The 17,593-nt window shown below is 36.4% G+C and overlaps 1 protein-coding gene across 8 annotated transcripts in view; it reads left to right on the top strand.

Annotated features, from left to right (window-relative positions):
- Positions 1-17,593, top strand: part of AKAP9 (A-kinase anchoring protein 9) — a 202,505-nt gene that overhangs the window by 61,228 nt on the left and 123,684 nt on the right. For all 8 annotated transcript variants that reach the window (XM_058297001.2, XM_058297000.2, XM_058297003.2 and 5 more), the window contains 6 exons: positions 2,096-2,309; positions 4,185-4,264; positions 6,667-6,805; positions 7,393-7,478; positions 16,275-16,380; positions 16,839-17,040. In XM_058297001.2, coding sequence (XP_058152984.1) covers positions 2,096-2,309; positions 4,185-4,264; positions 6,667-6,805; positions 7,393-7,478; positions 16,275-16,380; positions 16,839-17,040 — 827 coding nt within the window. The remainder of the gene's footprint in view (positions 1-2,095; positions 2,310-4,184; positions 4,265-6,666; positions 6,806-7,392; positions 7,479-16,274; positions 16,381-16,838; positions 17,041-17,593) is intronic.

The following is a 17,593-nucleotide window of genomic DNA, read 5'->3' as shown; positions in this document are numbered from 1 at the left end:
GGGAACACCGCTCTGGTTGAGGTGGTATTTGAGCAGACTTGAGCAAAGTGAAAGAATAAGCCTTATCAGCAGGAAATGTTTATAGTGTTCAGTAAATGCCTTTTGGACAATTTACCTTTTGATATTGGGAGTAGGAGGATAGGATAGAGAATTAGATCCTTACTTTATATCCTACAGAAAAAATAATCTCCAGGTTGGTTAAAGACTCAAACATAAAAAGAAAATGGGACCTTGAGATAGGGAAGTATTTTTAATAAAGGAAACCCCAGAAGATTAGTGAATTTTATTATTTTCCAGACAATACTATAAAACAGGTTTACAGGATGGAACATATATTAAATGCAGTATAAAAGGATTACTATCAAGAATATGTAAGAAAAGGTGCAAAGATGGGCAAAGGAAATGCATAGGATTTCAGCATAGGAAACCAAGATGGCCTGTAACACATGAAAAGATACTTTCAACCTTACTAATCAATACAACCATAAAATAGCATTTTCTCCTTATTAGATTGACAAAAATAAGTCTAACAGTAAAAGACATTGTGTGGAGATGGATACTAGAACTGCTGATAGAGCTGTGTAAATTGGTACAATTGCTTAAAAATAACTTGATAAAATCTAATTGAGTTAAAAATATGCATTACCTATGAGCGATCAGTTACTTTTCTAGGTGGTTTTCAAAGTGTGATCTTACCAGAAACAATGGCATCACTTAAGAATGGTTTAGAATGCAAATTCTCAGGCCTCTCCCAGACCTCCTGAAAGGGAATCTCTGAGGGTGGAACACAGCAATCAGTTTGTATAAGCACTTCAACACTTCAGTTGATTCTTTTTTTTCCTTGTTTTTTTTTTTCTTTTTATGAGGTACCAGGGATTGAACCCAGGACCTTGTACATGGCAAGCAGGCACTCAACCACTGAGCTACACCTGCTCCCAATTCAGTTGATTTTGATGCATACAAATGTTTGAGAACTACTATCATAGAGAAACACTAGCACATGTATCCCAGGGAACATGTATAAGAGTTTTCCTGCAGCATTATTTCAAATACCAAAAAACTTGAAATAATCCATCTGATCTCCAGAAAGAAAATGGGTAAACTGTGCTAGTCATATGTGCTATACCACAATTAAATTAAAATGTATCTACATGGATAGAGCTCAGAAGCATTCTTGTTTTTAAAGATGTATTTATTTATTTCTCTCCCCCGGCCCCCACCCCGTTGTCTGCTGTGTCCATTCGCTGTGTGTTCTGTGTCCACTTGCATTCTTGTCAGCACCAGGAATCCGTCTCTTTGTTGCGTCATCTTCCTGTGTCCGCTCTCCGTGTGTGCCGTGCCACTCCTGGGCAGGCTGCCCTTTTTTTACGTGGAGCGACTCTCCTTACAGAGCGCACTCCTTGTGCATGGGGCTCCCCTATGTGGGGGACACCCCTGCGTGGCATGGCACTCCTTGCACACATCAGTACTGCGCGTGGGCCAGCTTACCACATGGATCAGGAGACCCTGGGTTTGAACCCTGGACTTCCCATGTGGTAGGCAGACACACCATCAGTTTGAGTCAAATCCACTTCCCATCATAAGCATGTTGAACGAGAAAAAGAAATTTGCAAAATAAATATAGAATACCATTTATGTGAATTGTTAAAAACATGAAATAATGCACTAGTTACAGATACATGAGGAGTGATAATAAAGAAATTAACTGGACATGGTATTAGTATTCATTAATTTGGGTTGTGAATTCATACGTGTTTATTACATTGTTCTTTTATTTCTCTACATTTAAAAACTCACATTATAAAACATATATAAAAGGTAGGGTAGTACCAGCTATACCCAATATTAAAATTTACTATAAAATTGAGATAATGAAAACATTGTGCTACTTTCCTAAAAAAAAGACAAGTAGATCAATACAACATAAGGAAGACTGAGAAAACAAATCTAGATGTCAGCTCTCTTATATAAATTATAACTTAATTTTACAGATTTTCCACTTGCATTCAGCGTATACAGAGAAATAGACATTATTTGATTTGTCATTGAAAGTTTTCTAATGTGTATGTGTGTGTATATATATATTCACTTTAAGGATGATTTACGGCTACAGATGGAAGCCCAACGGATATGTCTCTCTCTGGTTTATTCAACTCATGTGGATCAGATTCGTGAATATATGGAAAATGAAAAGGATAAAGCTCTTTGTAGTCTTAAAGAGGAGCTTATATCTGCTCAAGAGGGAAAGATCAAGGAACTTCAGAAAATACACCAGTTAGAACTACAGAATTTAAAAACACAACAAACAGGTAAATGGTTTCTGACAAAATCATGTAGTATGAGGCAAATGAGTATCACCTAGAGTTAACCCACCACTTATGGTTCTGTTCTTGTCTTAGAACTTGTAGAGGAAGGTGATTGTAAATTCCAGTCTTGGGGCCATTGTCTTAATGTTCATTGACCATTCATTTAAGTGCCTAAGAAAACCAGAATCCTTGAAGTCACAATCTTGTAGGAACGCAATGTACAGAAAAGTTAACTATTGAAACTCATAGTACTGTGTCTGCAGTATCAGAATGAACAGAGAGGATGGAAGGAGAAAGGAGAAATTTCTCGGGCTTCCTAGGAGGATGAGTATGGTGAGGTGACGGGTAGGAGTAGGGAGGTTGGAATCTTAGGGAGACCTCCAGAATCTTAAGCGTAGATACATGAGAGTCTCGAACCATTCTGAATAATTGAGAGTTCAGGATATGTGAGAAACTAGTGGGGAATTAAGTCTCTAAGAGGAGCTTGATGAGAAAAAAGCTTAATATATTCTGAATGAATCATTCTTAGCTTTATACTACTGGTGATAAGACCTACTACAGGACTTTAAGCAGAGGGGGAGTGACATGGTCAGCTTTTAATTTAAGGTAACACCATTGGGATGAATTGTGGGAGGTGAGATTAGTGCTTGGAAGACCAGTTAAGCAACTTTGGTAGTAATGCTAGTAACCAGTAAGATATTGAACTAAGACAGTATCATTGAGGATGGAATGGAAAGAGAAGATGAAGAGTTAAAGAGGTAGGCTGTAGTTTGCAGTTAGCATTAGCAGTGAAAGGGGAAGAAATTGAGAGTGATTCCTAAGTTTCTGGCTTGGGAAACTGGTTGGAGGGTGGTTCTAGTCACCAAGAGAGAATTATGGGATGAGGAGCAAATTTGTAGGAAAAATATAATTAATTCAATTTGGTACATGGTAAGTTAAAAATACCTGTCGACTTAGAAAAAGAGATGCCCAGTAGCTGTTTGAAAATACAAATCTGAAACTGAGGGGGAAGGTTAAGGCTCATGGTAAAGATTTGGATACCAACATAGAGGTTATTTGAGGCCAGGAACAAGAATGAGATCCTCCTAGGTGACTGTAGACTGAGCCAGGAAACTATAAGATGGCACTTTGGGGCACAACAACCTTTATGAACCCTAAATGGGAAGAAGAGGAACCTGTTTATGGACTAGCTACAGTTAACTTTTTATCTTTAATAATTATTTAATTACTTAGTTAACTAGGCTTCCTCTGCTTAAGGCATCTCTAGGCCTCCATTGTTGCCAGTTCTGCATTTGCGAATGAAGTAATCCCTCTGTTTGTCCCACGAAATTGCTTTATTGAACAGAGTAAAATTTAGAGTGGCTTAAATAAGAATACCACACTTTTTGCTTCAGTAGTTCTTTGGGTTTGAACGAAATATGATTTTAAGCATGTATTTTATGTTTATTGGTATCCTCTTCATATGGTGTCTGTCCATTGTTTTTCAGACCATAGGTTATGACTCATTTTAATGAGCAAAGAAGTTAATCTAGTAAATAATAACTAGACTTTTTTAAAAAAAACAAAAGAATAGAAAAGAACAGGAGTGCGTAGCATGTAAAAAGGGTAAAAATTGGTTTGTGAAATTCTTATTTCAGTTTTATGTGAATGTGTGTAATAGACTATGATGTGCAATGTGTTGCTTGTATTGAGTTAAAGTAAAAATGTTTGAGAGTCACTGCTTTATACTATTTTATAGAATAAAAATGTAAAATCTGACAGAAAGAAATTAGGAATTTAAAACTAATCTTCTTGCAGGGACGTTTCCAGTTGAAACATAGATTAAATATGATAGTAACTACAGTTGTAAACTGAAGTGTTTTTAATGCTATCTATTAGGTGATGATGTGAAGCCTTTACAGATACTCATTGGAAAACTTCACAAGGCAGTGTCTGAGGAATGTTCTTATTTTTCACAGGTAAGGTATTAGTTGAAAAGTACTTTTAGACAAGAAGAGCTAAATTTTAAATTGCTACTAATTTGATGAGCAGAGAATCTCCAACCCGGTTTTCCCCACTGTCTTATTTCAGACCTGCATTTGAAAAGTATTCCTGAGTTTTTAAAGTTTAAAATGAGCATTTTCAATTCCTTCTTATAATCAGTTTGAAACAAAAGAAATTCAGGTCAATTATTCTCACTAATAGAACAGACAAAAGGTATCGCTGATACAAAATAATGAACTATTGGAACCTCAAGCAGTCCTGTTTCCTATCTCCCTCTCCTTCCACCCCGTCTGCTTTGGCTGTTGAGTGAATCTGATATTCACCTGGAGCTTGCACAAGAATACTAGGCAGGATTTCACGCTCTTTAGATTGCCAAAAACTAAAAATTTTAATTATACCAAGTGAAAGTGGAATAAAACAGGCACTCTTACACATTGCTGGTAGGAGTATATAGTACTTCGAGAAACTGCTTGGCAAGGTACATCCCACAACCCAGCCATATACTTCTAGATAGTCACATATGTGCACAACCAAATGTGTTCATTCCTAAGAGTTTCTATGCTAAGTTAAAAATTGGAAATAACTAGAATTTCCATCAACAGATAAATGGATAAGCAAATTGTGATATATCTGTATTTGATAAATCGATGTGGATAAATCTCAAATGAAAAAAAACTATAAAAACATGCATGGTAGAATAATCACCAAATAGTGTTGGGATTGTCTCTGGTTAGAGAGGAGGTATATTAGTTGGGTAAACAGTACTTAACATATAGAGCTTCAGTTTTATATGCAATGTTAAATTTCTTTTTAAAATATGAAGATAATATGACAAAATATTAGGATTTATTGAAGCAAGGTTGTAGATAAACTTCTTTTTTTCTGCAGTTTGAAATAAATCAGCATTTAAAATATATGCCTAGGCTTGTCACAGATCTTCACCTTAGCCTGTGTATTTGTCAATTGAAGAGCGGTATCTGGGTGGGTCAGTATAGCTGCCTTGCCAATTCTGAATACTTATAAAATAGACAATTCCCAAAACAGTATTGGGGGGGAAATTGGAGTCAGAAATAACCACACAGAAGGCCTGTATTCATTCAGCTGCTCTTCATCCTTCACCTCTACCTCCAACCCTGCCACTGGCTTCAGGCACTGAATCCTTTGTTAATAGTCAGTAAATATGCAAAAAGAGCCCAATTCACAATATTAAGTTCATAAGCTGATATAATATTTTCTTTTCTTCCAATAATGTGTTTTTCTGACCTCTAATTTCAAAGTATGAAGCACCGTGGTATAATGGAGTGGTCCTCTGGAGTTGTCAAGGAGCCTGGTTTTGTCATTAATCACTGATGTTGCCATGGATGAGTTAACCTTTCTGGATTCCGGTTTCTTAATCTTTAAATTTGGTGATTATTAAGGTTTCTACCAAAGTCTAAAATGAAGAAATTCCATCTTAGGAGCTCAATTATGAATTGAGTCAATTATAAACTCAATTATTAATTGACAGCATAGTATAGTTTAACTTTTAAACAAATCTCAAGAAATTGCACAATAAACAATTTGGTTTTTAAGTGAAGTTGTTGCTATTTTCATTTGTGGGAGGGGCAATGGTATTTAGAGGGTTTATGGAATGATTATAGGCATTTTTTGTTTTAAAATATTTTTAGAATTATCTTTGCTCAGAAAAAAAATCAGAATAATGTGCCAAATACTTTAATTCTGTGTATGTGTAACCATAAAAAACTGCTCACATGTTAAAGAAAAGCATATGAATAGGGGAGTGGGAGTAGCTTAGTGGTTGAGCACCTGCTTCCCATGTACAAGGTCCTAGGTTCAATCCTTAGTACTTCCTAAAAAAGCTTATGAATGTAATAGTAATCTTCTGCTTGATGTATTACAGTTTCTATAGAATTTATAGAATTTTTTCAAGAATAGTTGACATTGCATGATAACATTAGAATAGGATCAAAGCTAGAAATGGTAAAGTACAAGATAGAAGGAAGCAGAAAAATTTATAGTTTTATACAGTAAAGATTGTTAGTATTTTCCTGATGTAAGAAGACTCGTGTTATAGAGAAAGATTTAGACATAGTTATTTCTTTTGGAGATTGATTTGGAATATGGAGAAATGTGTGTATTGTTTTTTTAAAATTTTCTTGGCTTAATAAATTTTATCTATCTATCTATTCTATATTTATTTTAGGAGGTATTGGGAATTGAACTTAGGAGCTCAACCACTGAATTACACCCAATCCGCAGGAAGAGTATTTTCTTACTGATTTTTTCCATGTCATTTTGACTATTTGATATATCCAGGAGAATAATTTATAATGATCTTTATTCCTTAAAATGCTACATCCAATTTTGTTGTTAACAGACTTTATGCGGTATCCTTGGTGAACATTATACTACTGCTTTAAAATATGAAGTAAATGTAGAAGAGAAAGAAAGTTCTGGTGTTCACACTTCTGAAAATCAAGAAGCAGAATTACAAGATTATAGATATGAAGTTCAAGGTAATAAAAGCTTAGCATAGTATTGAACAGAGTATTTGATTTCGTAATCAGTTGATGATAAAAGCGGACTGCAAGATACCTTGTCTCTTTATCCTCTGTTCTTCTACTCCCCATCTTTATCCTCATTCCAATTCTTTCCTTTAACTTTTTGTACCATATATCTAAACTTATAAAAGTTATTAAATTTACCAAATAAGTTTATATCAATTGTTCATTGTTTTAAAAATGAAAGAAGAAAGTTTTATCTCAATTTAAATCCTGTATTTGTTTAACAAATCACACCCTCAATTAATTAATATTTTGGAGTTCCTTCATAGATAAAATATTTCCTATCCCTGCGCATTTGTATGGAAAAAGAAGAAAATGTTTACAAATTAATGAATACCAAAATTAACATATTTTAATATGAAGTTGTGAGTTATATTTGTAACAGTAGTTTAGAATTATTAAGATTTTAGTCTTTGGTTACTAAAATATATAAGGTTTAGTTTTGGAGGGCAATTTTCTGCAGTTATGGATATATGAGTAATTATTGAAAACAGCAGACAATGGAGTGAAATTATTTTAATTGTTCATTTATTGTCTAGACTTTCAAGAAAACATGCAAACTCTTCTCAACAAAATAACAGAAGAATACAACAAACTCTTGGTACTTCACACACGATTAAACAAGGTCTGTGAAATGGAAATGTATTCTAATGTTTGTATTTGTTGTATGCCTCCTGATTTGTAAGCTGCTTAACAACCAAGAATTACATTTCATGAACATGAAAAAGGAGATTAGGGAAAAAATGACATGTTTATCGTAGGGAATTTGTGTCAATAAACTAAAGGAATTTCTGAAAGTTGAATAATATTTATCCTATTAGAGAGTCTTAGAGATCATGATAAAACATCAAATTATAAACCTTGTAACAGTTGCATTTAATTCTACATATAACATTTTTTAAAGCAATGTCCTTTTTTAGAGAAAAGTAGTGATTAGTTGTTTAGAACATAGCTATTTAGCTTTACATGGTGCTATATATGTCAAAATTTTCAAGGTGTTATTTAAACGTGTGCACAGAAAACTAGGTAAGAGTATCGATGGCCTGCTCTTTCCGTCTTCACCTGCTCTCTTGCCTTTGCCTCCCTGCCTGAAACAGCACACAAGTAAAATGTGGGCATTTGTAATGGGAAACTGTAGTCTGTATATCAGTCTTTTTTCTCTCTTTTCAGCCTCTTCCCCTCTACCTGGGACCTTAATCTGTTATTTTCTACCATTTTTCTTCTCTCCATTCCTTAATAAATTACTGGCCTAACTTAAAAAAAGAGAGAGAGAATATTGATGGCACAGCCTCTTTTTTAACTATATCAGAGATGTAATTTACAGCATATATTGGCAAGGATAAGCATTGTAATCATCATGTTGTAGAAAAGAATTCCAGAAAGATATCAGTGTAGGTTTCTTTGGGGAATTTGGTAATGTTAAGTTACATTGAAGTGTTTGGGTAGATTTAAAAGATTTAACTGATAGGTAGTGAAAGTTACATTGCTAATGACGAATTCTTGTTCTTTCTTTTCCTTTCTCTCTTTCCCCTCTTTCTCCCTTTCCCTCTCTCTCAATTTCTCTCTTTCTTTGTCTCTCTCCCTTCCTCTCTTCCTCCCCACCTCCTGTACCACTAAGCACAATTGTGTCCAGTTTTTCCTAAAACTACACTACCTTATAAATAAGTAGAAAGTCAAGTGATTAGATAAAAATCCTTCTTTAACTCTGCATTTCCTTAAAATTATTACCTTTCTTTCTACAACCGTTCATAGTCAAAATGTTGAAACCTGTTCAGGATAATTGTACCATATTCTTGCAAATACCCTTAGGAATCTAGATCTCTTGTTTTTCTGCTGTCCTTATCCAGCCTCCAAGGACCCTACTTCTCTGCTTATATCTGGTTGTCTGAAGGCTGCTAAGAAAACAGATGGTAATGTGGTTTAGTAACACTATGTAATCATGACCTCTGACCTCAGCTAGACCTTTAGAGTCACTTATTTGGAGTCTTTTATTTGGTCATCTTTCCTTTCGTATTCCCCTGAATAGATATTCTCCAACTTTTACAACTTTCCTCAAGTCACATATTCTACTTCTATTCCCAGTTTTTCTTTACAGATGGCTGTGTCTCCTAGTTCTCTGCAAATATCAGAGCTGTCAATTATAAATTCTCAATCTGAAAATACCTCAATTTATTTTTCTTCTGTCTCAGTAGAAATTATCCCTTTTCATTACAGAGATTATTTTATTTCCTGTGTTCTTGTTACTCTCCCCATCCACCTCTTCTAAGATTGATGTCATGTCCTTTTTCTCCCATGTATTCAGCCTCTATGTCTCTCTCTTTTTACCTCTTTCTTTCCCCTTGCACATTCCTCATTTCTCCCCTATTTTAAATCTAACTAGTCTTCCCCCAATCTATTTTCTCCCTTTGTCTCTAGTTCTCTCTCTCCTTTGGAAGAGTGAACTACAGCAGAATTTCCCATCTCATCTTCTGCTCTCTCCTATCTACTGTAAACAAGCTTTCAGTTTATACTCCACTGAATTTACTTTGGCAGAGGTAACCAGTGAATTCTTTTTTTTTTTTTTTAAAGATTTATTTTTATTTATTTAATTCCCCTCCCCTCCCCCGGTTGTCTGTTTTCTGTGTCTTTTTGCTGCGTCTTGTTTCTTTGTCCGCTTCTGTTGTCGTCAGCGGCATGGGACGTGTGAGCGGCATGGGACGTGTGGGCGGCACCACTACTCGGCAGGCTGCACTTTCTTTCGCGCTGGGCGGCTCTCCTTACGGGGTGCACTCCTTGCGCGTGGGGCTCCCCTACGCGGGGGACACCCCTGTGTAGCACGGCACTCCTTGCACGCATCAGCACTGCGCACGGGCCAGCTCCACACGGGTCAAGGAGACCCGGGGCTTGAACCGCGGACCTCCCATGTGGTAGACGGACGCCCTAACCACTGGGCCAAAGTCCGTTTCCCAACCAGTGAATTCTTAACGATCAAATGTCCTTTCTGCTTTTTTAACTTCTTATTTTTTTTCTTTCTTTTTAAAATGTATTGCTCTTCTTTACAGTAATACACAGTTGAAACTATTGAATAGCATAGGAGGGCTTATAATAAAAATTAGGTAATCCACAGTTGCCTTTGTCATTTTCCCTGCTTTTTTCCATAGGACAGAAGCGGAGAACAGGTTACTTTAATGAGGACATATGTCCCTTCCCCAATGCCAGAACGTGAGAGGCTTTACTCTTGAACACACCTCTTTAATTCTCCCCAGAAGGTTCTTTCCATTTCGTTTGAGAAGAGCCTTTATTAATCACCAGACTTTTGCCTACCTGAGTCAGGAGAAAGGGCTGTGCTGTGATTGATTAAATATCAATGTACTTATTTTCTGATCCCCTTCTCCTTCTTGCCTGTTGTTGTTTTTTTTTAAAGATTAATTTTTTATTTATTTCTCTCCACCCCCTCCGTTGTCTGCTCTCTGTGTCCATTCGCTGTGTGTTCTTCAGCTTCCACTAGCATTCTTGTCAGCAGCTCTGGGGAATCTGTGGCTCTTTTTGTTGCATCATCTTGCTGCATCAGCTGTATGTGTGTACGGCACCACTCCTGGGTGGGCTGTGCTTTTTTTACACGGGGCGGCTCTCCTTGAGGGGCGCACTCCTTGTGTGTGGGGCCCCCTGTGCATGGGTGCCCCTGCATGACACAGTACTCCTTGCGCACATCAGCACTGCGCATGGGCCAGCTCACCACATGGGTCAGGAGGCCTTGGGTTTGAACCCTGGACCTTCCATGTGGTAGGTGGGCGCTCTATCAGTTGAGCCAAATCTGCTTCCCTCTTGCCTGTTATTGAACCTTCTCTCTCTGAGTCTGTGGTCTCTCTGAGGTTCTCCTACCAAGTCAATGGTCAGTGGCTCCCTTCATGTGCGCTTTAGGAGGCTGCTTCCTCCTCCTTGCTTGACCAATACCTTTCCACCCCTTTTCTGTCTTCTAGAAATTGCTTGAAATCTCTCTTAGTCTCTTCTCTTATTTTCTTGTTTATTTTAGATTTATACTTTTTAAAGAGTCTTAACTATTATTTAATTGAGACGTGGTCACAAGTATATGGCAGGTTGGGGCCACAATTATAAATGCCTACAGGAGTTTAGCTCACAAAATAAATGAGGAAAACCCAGTGGAACCTGGAGAAAACATGCCTCATCTAAAGGGAGCAGAGGCTGCTCAGCTTCAGCCTATTTTTGCCATATGTAGGAATGAGGGTCTAATATCACCAGTTCTTTCAATTTACCAATTGCTGAAGCACAGAAGAAGAAAGATGAGGCAGAGGTCCAAATAAATCACTAGCATGTGCACCCATGAAGACCACAGGAGCAGAAAGATGGCATGCCAGAGGCCAGGGACACTGGTTAAAGGTTATCGACTGCATGCTACTGTCTAGAACATCTTTCTCGATGGATTTAGAACTTCCAATGCCATATAAATCTCTGCAGACACCTCTTGAGAATCCCACCTTGCTCATACCAAGTGTTCCCTTTGGTCCTTTTTCCTGGACCTGTGACATTCTGGACAAATTCTTTTCTCAATTGTGACTGGTTGTAATGCATGTATAATAAAATATTTCTTCTGTTTTAGCTGTAGGAAAAAAACAAAGTTGAGAAACAATTTAAAAACAAACAACAACCAAAACCAAATGACTATATAGCCCCAAGAGAACAGTATTTCTATAGTCTGGATTTAAAATTCAAGCCACTACTTTGCAATATTAGGTATAAACACATGCCTGTTGAAGTGCCTTGTACTAGTTTTCTTTTTAATTCTCTTATTTTTTGACTTTGAAGTATTTGCTTCTTTCTTAGAACATTTTCTTTCCCTCTCTTCTGTGACCTCAATTCTATTGCTTTTTAAGACTCCATTGTGGACTCTTCCCACCCTGCATATAGTCACCAAGGATCTGTACTTGACCCTTTTGTTCTCGTCCACTTTCAAGGCTTCCAAATCTCTACATCTAGGTCAGTCCATACTCCTGAACTGTAGAGCCACATATCTAATTAGATCTCTACAAAAATGTCCTTTAGGCATGTCTAACTCAGCATATTAAAATTTGAATTTATTAATAACTGCTTCCCTTTAAACCAACTTCTCTTTTATATTCTCTGTTTTGAAGAATGACATCCAACCAGAAACTTGGGGATCATTCTAGAATATCCTCTCCCCTCATTCCTGTTCTTAGACCATCCTGAAATATACTCTGAAGGGAGCATAAAGAAATGAAAGATATGTGCCTTGTTCATTCATTTATCCAGCCAATAATTATTCTTTGCTAACTGTGCTCTGTATACATTCTATGTATGGAGATAAAGCAGTGCACAATGTAAATGAAATCACTGCACTCAAGGAATTTACAAATTAATGGAATCTGATGTATGCTGTATTAGCCAAAGGAGTGCTGATGCAAAATACCAGAAATTGGTTGGTTTTTATAAAGTGTATTTATTTGGGGTAGGAGGTTACAGATACTAGGCCATAAGGCATAAGTTACTTCCCTCACCAAAGTATTTTCACATGTTGGAGCAAGATGGCTGCTGATGTCTGCAAGGGTTCAGGCTTTCTGGGTTCCTCTGGGCTCAGCTCCTTTGTTTTCTCCACAAGGGCAGCTGTAGTCTATGAGGCTCTCCAGGCTTTGCCTCTCTTCATCACGTCAGCTGTAGACTATCAGGCAAACACCTCTGTCTCTTTCCCCTGGGCTCTAGCTTAAGACTTCAGCATCAAACTCCAACATGAAGAACCCTCAGCTCTGTCCTTTGCCATGCCTTTCCTCTGCGAGTCCCCACCCACCAAGGGGCAGGAACTCAATGCCCTAATTACGTGGCCCAATAAAGCTCTAATCATAACTTAATCAAGCCCAGGTACAGACCAGATTACAAACATAATCCAGTATCTATTTTTGGAATTCATAACCATATCAAACTGCTACATATGTCTACAAATTAGTTTTGTCTATAAAATAATTATCTGAGGCTATATGTAATTAAGTATCTTAAAGGGAAGTATAACCTCAAAAATTTGAAAATAGAATTACCATATGACCTGGCACTCTCATCTCTTGGTATTTATCCAAAAGAATTAAAAGTAGGAACTCGAACTGATATGTTACACCAGTGTTTATAGTGACATTATTGGCAATAGCAACTCAAGTGTCTATCACCAGATGAATGTTTAAACAAAATGCAGTATATATACACAATGGAATATTATTAAGGCATAAGAAACAATAAAGTTCTGTTTCATGCTAAAACATGGGTGAACCTTCAAGACATGTTAAGCAAAATAAGCCGGAACACAAAAATACAAATATCGTATGATATCACTTATGTGAAACATCTAGAAGAAACATTTCATTGAGACAGATAATAGATTATAGGTTACAGAGCTGGAAGAGGGCAGGAAGAGGGAGTTATTGCTTATAACAGAAACAGAGTTTCTGTTTGACATGATGAAAAGGTTGGAGTAATGAATGTTTGGTGATGGTAGTGCAATATTGCAAATGCAGTTAATACTACAGAATTGCATACTTAAAAGTGGTTAAAATGGGAAATTTTGAGTTGTATATAAGAACAAAAAGTTTAAAAAAAGAGTGAAGTATAGATAAGTACCGTTAGGATTAAGGAAACAGATAAGTGAGTATAGGTTGAAAGAATTAAGAAAGATTTCTTGGAGAAAGTGGGACTTGAATTGAACCATGAAAGATGTGTGGGTTTGGATGAGGAATAGAGAGGGAGAATAGCATTTTTGGTGAGAGAGGTGATATGATCAAAATCTTGAGTTGTAAGTGTGATATATCTGGGATGTATTGCTGAGTGCCTAAGGAGCCCTGAGATTAAAGAAGATAGACCATACTGAGCTTTGGATGTTTAGACTGGACTTTTTCTTTAAGATTAACAAGCCATTGGAAGTTTGCGATCTTGGCTAGTCATTGTGAAGTTGGAATGTTAGAGGAAATTTATTGATAGCAATGAGAGGTGGGGAAAAAGGGATGGTTCATAAGATATTTTAAGGAAGAATTAAAAATTTTGTTAGTTGGTTGGGGGGAAAAGGAGTGAAACAAGGCCAAAATGACTCGTTTTTTCTTCACTGAGGCCAAGAAAACTTTGGCCTCAGATGGCTTTATAACAGGGCACAAAGTTTGGGGTATTTCAGGTATCTCTAAGACGACCCATAAGTTTGGAGATTTGCTAAAAGAACTCATAAGACTCAGCTTATAATTGTAATCACTGCTAAGATTTTTTATAGCAAAAAGATACAGAGCGAAATCAGTAAAGGTTTGAAAAGGCACATGGGGTGAAGTCTGTTGGAAATGAGGCACAAATTTCCAAGAGTCCTCTCCCAGTGGAGGTGCACAGAACACACTTAATTCTTCCAGTAATGTGTTGTGACAACATAAGTGAAGTTTTGTCTACCAGGGAAGTTCATCTGAGCCTAGGAGTCCACCCTGGGTTTTACCTAGCACATACCAAAATCCAGACTCCCAGAAGGAAGGCAGGTGTTCAACATAAACCATGTTTGCGGAACAGTCTAGGCATAGTCCTAGCCACTCTTACTATTTAAGGCAAGTTTTATGTCAGTGTAGATGAAGATGACAGCATAGAGCTAAGTTCCTGATGCTAGACAAGCCCAAACTTGCAAGCAGGTCTTTCTAAGTATAGCCAGTCTTACATCTGCTTATGTTAACTGTTCTGCACAATAAATTTCACATTTTAACACTGTGATTTAACTACAATGTATAGGCACTCCAGAGGTTGGTTGGGATGAGAGCCAGGACATTACTGCCTAACTTTTTGGTCTCACATTCTAATCCTTCTCCTCCTCATTTCAGCCATCTTAAACTACTTAGAGTTTCCCAAATGTACTCTGGTTTTTCATACCCCTAGCCTTTTTCTCACACTGTTCATTCTGCCTAATACTGTCCCCTCTCACTCCTCCCTTAGTCTGCCTATTTTGTTCCTATTGTTCTTCCTCTGGTCCTCTTCTTTTGCTGTCTTCCTATACTAGACATTTCTTCCTCTGTTCCCATAGTACAAGCTCATGTTTATTGCACTTAACCATTTTCTGCTTTTTAAAATATTTGATTTCCCATCTGAGTTCTTGTACAAACTTGTATTTGTATCACATTGCTTCTCATGTTATTAGAATTATTTGTTTACCCTTCTGCCTCTTCCATAAGATTGTAAACTTCTCAGAATCAAGGAGTCTTCTTAGAAGCACAGTGGTCCAAAGGCTTAATAAATGTTTGCTGAGTGAGTTACGTAAATTAGGTGAAGAGAAAGTAAGAAAAGAAATGTTGTTCTGGAAACTTATGGCCAGACGAGGGAAGGTCCTCTGTTGAAATGTATGCAGGGAATGGGAGTGGGGTAGCTGACTTGATAAAAGTAGTAAGCAATTAAAACAGCCTTCATGGGAAGTACCTTTACCACATTGATAACTTCTTTTACAGTATCCTTTGTTCATTTAGTCCAGCAAGTTCAAACTCTTTCCCCTTGCTTTTGAGGTCCTCTGTAATCTAGATCTACTTTATTTATCTAGCTTTATTTCCCCCATTTTATCCAAATTGCCCCCCTCTCACCAAGATCCTTGTCTTCACTACTTGCTCTGTAGGTTACTTTCCCAAATGCTCTTATTCTTTACTCCTTATAGCTTTTTAAAATCATTGGCCCAAAATGATTGAGGCTCAAATCAAATTTGACCTCCTTTATCACAGTGCTGGCCACACAGTAGATAATTATTACATATTTGAAGAATGAGTACATTAATAAACATAGGCCTCTGAATAGCTGACATATCGCTGTCTTTTCTTTTTTTCCCTCCCCCTTCCCCCAGCCTGCTGTTTGTTTGTTTTTGGGGTTTTTTTGTTGTTGTTGTTGTTGTCTGTGTCCATTTGCTGTGTGATCTTTGTGCTGTCTGGTTTTAATAATTAAGGAATTAAGCTACAGTTTATCTCTTTTCATTATTTGCCTGCTTTGTATGTAAAGAGGAGCATACCAATTATACTGGCTGTACATAGGATATAATCAAGAGGTAAATAATAGTTATATTATTAAGTTTGATAATATAAAGCTTACTGTGTATGAATTGAAATTTCAGAGACCAAGGCATATTATGAATACTGTTATGAGCTTTCTACCAAAATTCTGTGCAGTGGCTATTTTTCTGTACTAAAATGAACGTCCTTTGGATTTCAAAGCACATTATACTTACTGATACAATTTCACTGCTATGAAGGGAATGGGACTTGAAGCACTTTAACATAAGAGAATATAGAATAACTCAGAAAAATATTTGTGTCATAATGTCACAATTGTAGATGACTTTGAAAAAAATCTTAAATGTAAAGTTGCCTGAGTTTTTAAAATACTGGATCATATATTTATGTCACCGCTTTTCTTCTGTTATTTTCAATAGATTCAGACTGGTGGCGTGAAAATTGACTTTGCGGAGGAAAATATACTGAAAAAGGAAGTGGAGCTTTTATCTGCCCATTCTCAGATGACCAGTTTGCAAGACATTGGTAAGTTTTTATTTTATACCACAATGTGGTATTTTTATACTGAATATTTAATAATTTTATTGTTTAGTTTAAAATTTGAGACAACCTAGTAACCTTGGGCATTTCAGTATAAGCTTTCTGCTCTCAGTTTTCTCATCCTTAAAAACAAAGGTTGAACTACTCATATCTTTGATTACTTTCCACTTCTTACATTCTATGATTTTAAATTGTTTTAAACTTCAAGAAATAAAATTGGTAGATTTAGTGGTACTATAGTCACAAGGATAGAGGAAATGATCTTGAGTTGCCTTATTCATAGTTTCTTGTTTTCATGAGTCAGAATGAATTTAATTTGAAATGTGAGTTATCACAGACATTTTTTTCAAAGAATTGAATATTCTCTGCAAAAGAAGTGATTATGTTACTTCAGTCAGAAATTTCTGTTGTAATCTGCATTTTCTTCTATTCCTATAACTTAGATGTTGATTATAAAAACAACTTACCTTCTTTGCAAAATACTGAAAAAATTAAACAACTCAAAGAACAAGTTCAAGATTTAGAAAACCTCACATCTTCTTTACAACAACAATTGAAAGAAACTGAAGAAAAATATGGGACAGAGATTCATTGCTTGCAGAAGAAACTTCAGACTGTTAGTGAATCCGCTCTTCAGAAGTCAAGGTATCTTTATATTTCATTCAGAAGTGTTTATAGTTCAGTAACAATTGCAGTACCATCTTGGAATGGTTTTATAAAGAAATGTATGGAATAAATTTTGGTGTACACCAAAGACATTTTATTCTAGGAATTTTACTTATGTCTTTATATTATAACAATGCTCATTGTTAGTCTACTGGATTAAACCAGGTGGTTTGCATGTTTGCTTGTTTTTTATTTATTGTATGCCTGGAATGTAAGATTTGATAATTCCAGTCTAGAAGACTGGACTTCCTCCACATGGTTGTCCAATGCTCAAATTCCCATGCCCAAAAATAAACTCCTGATTTTCCTTGAATACTTGGAATCACAGATTAATGGGTTTTACATTGGAGAGTCAGGCTCAATAGCTCTGAGATGGAACCAGGAAATTTATGTTTCTAATAAGAAAATTCTGATTAAGGCAGTCCGTGGATTGACCCTTAGCAACCACTTCAGACCTTAGACTTTCTCAGATGATGGAAGAAAATAAATACATCTCAAGAACTCTCTAATATCCAGCCACTATATTTCAAGT

This window comes from Dasypus novemcinctus, chromosome 5, assembly GCF_030445035.2.
Source record: "Dasypus novemcinctus isolate mDasNov1 chromosome 5, mDasNov1.1.hap2, whole genome shotgun sequence".
NCBI classification, from domain to species: Eukaryota; Metazoa; Chordata; class Mammalia; order Cingulata; family Dasypodidae; genus Dasypus; species Dasypus novemcinctus.
This window is presented reverse-complemented; position numbering and strand designations above follow the sequence as displayed.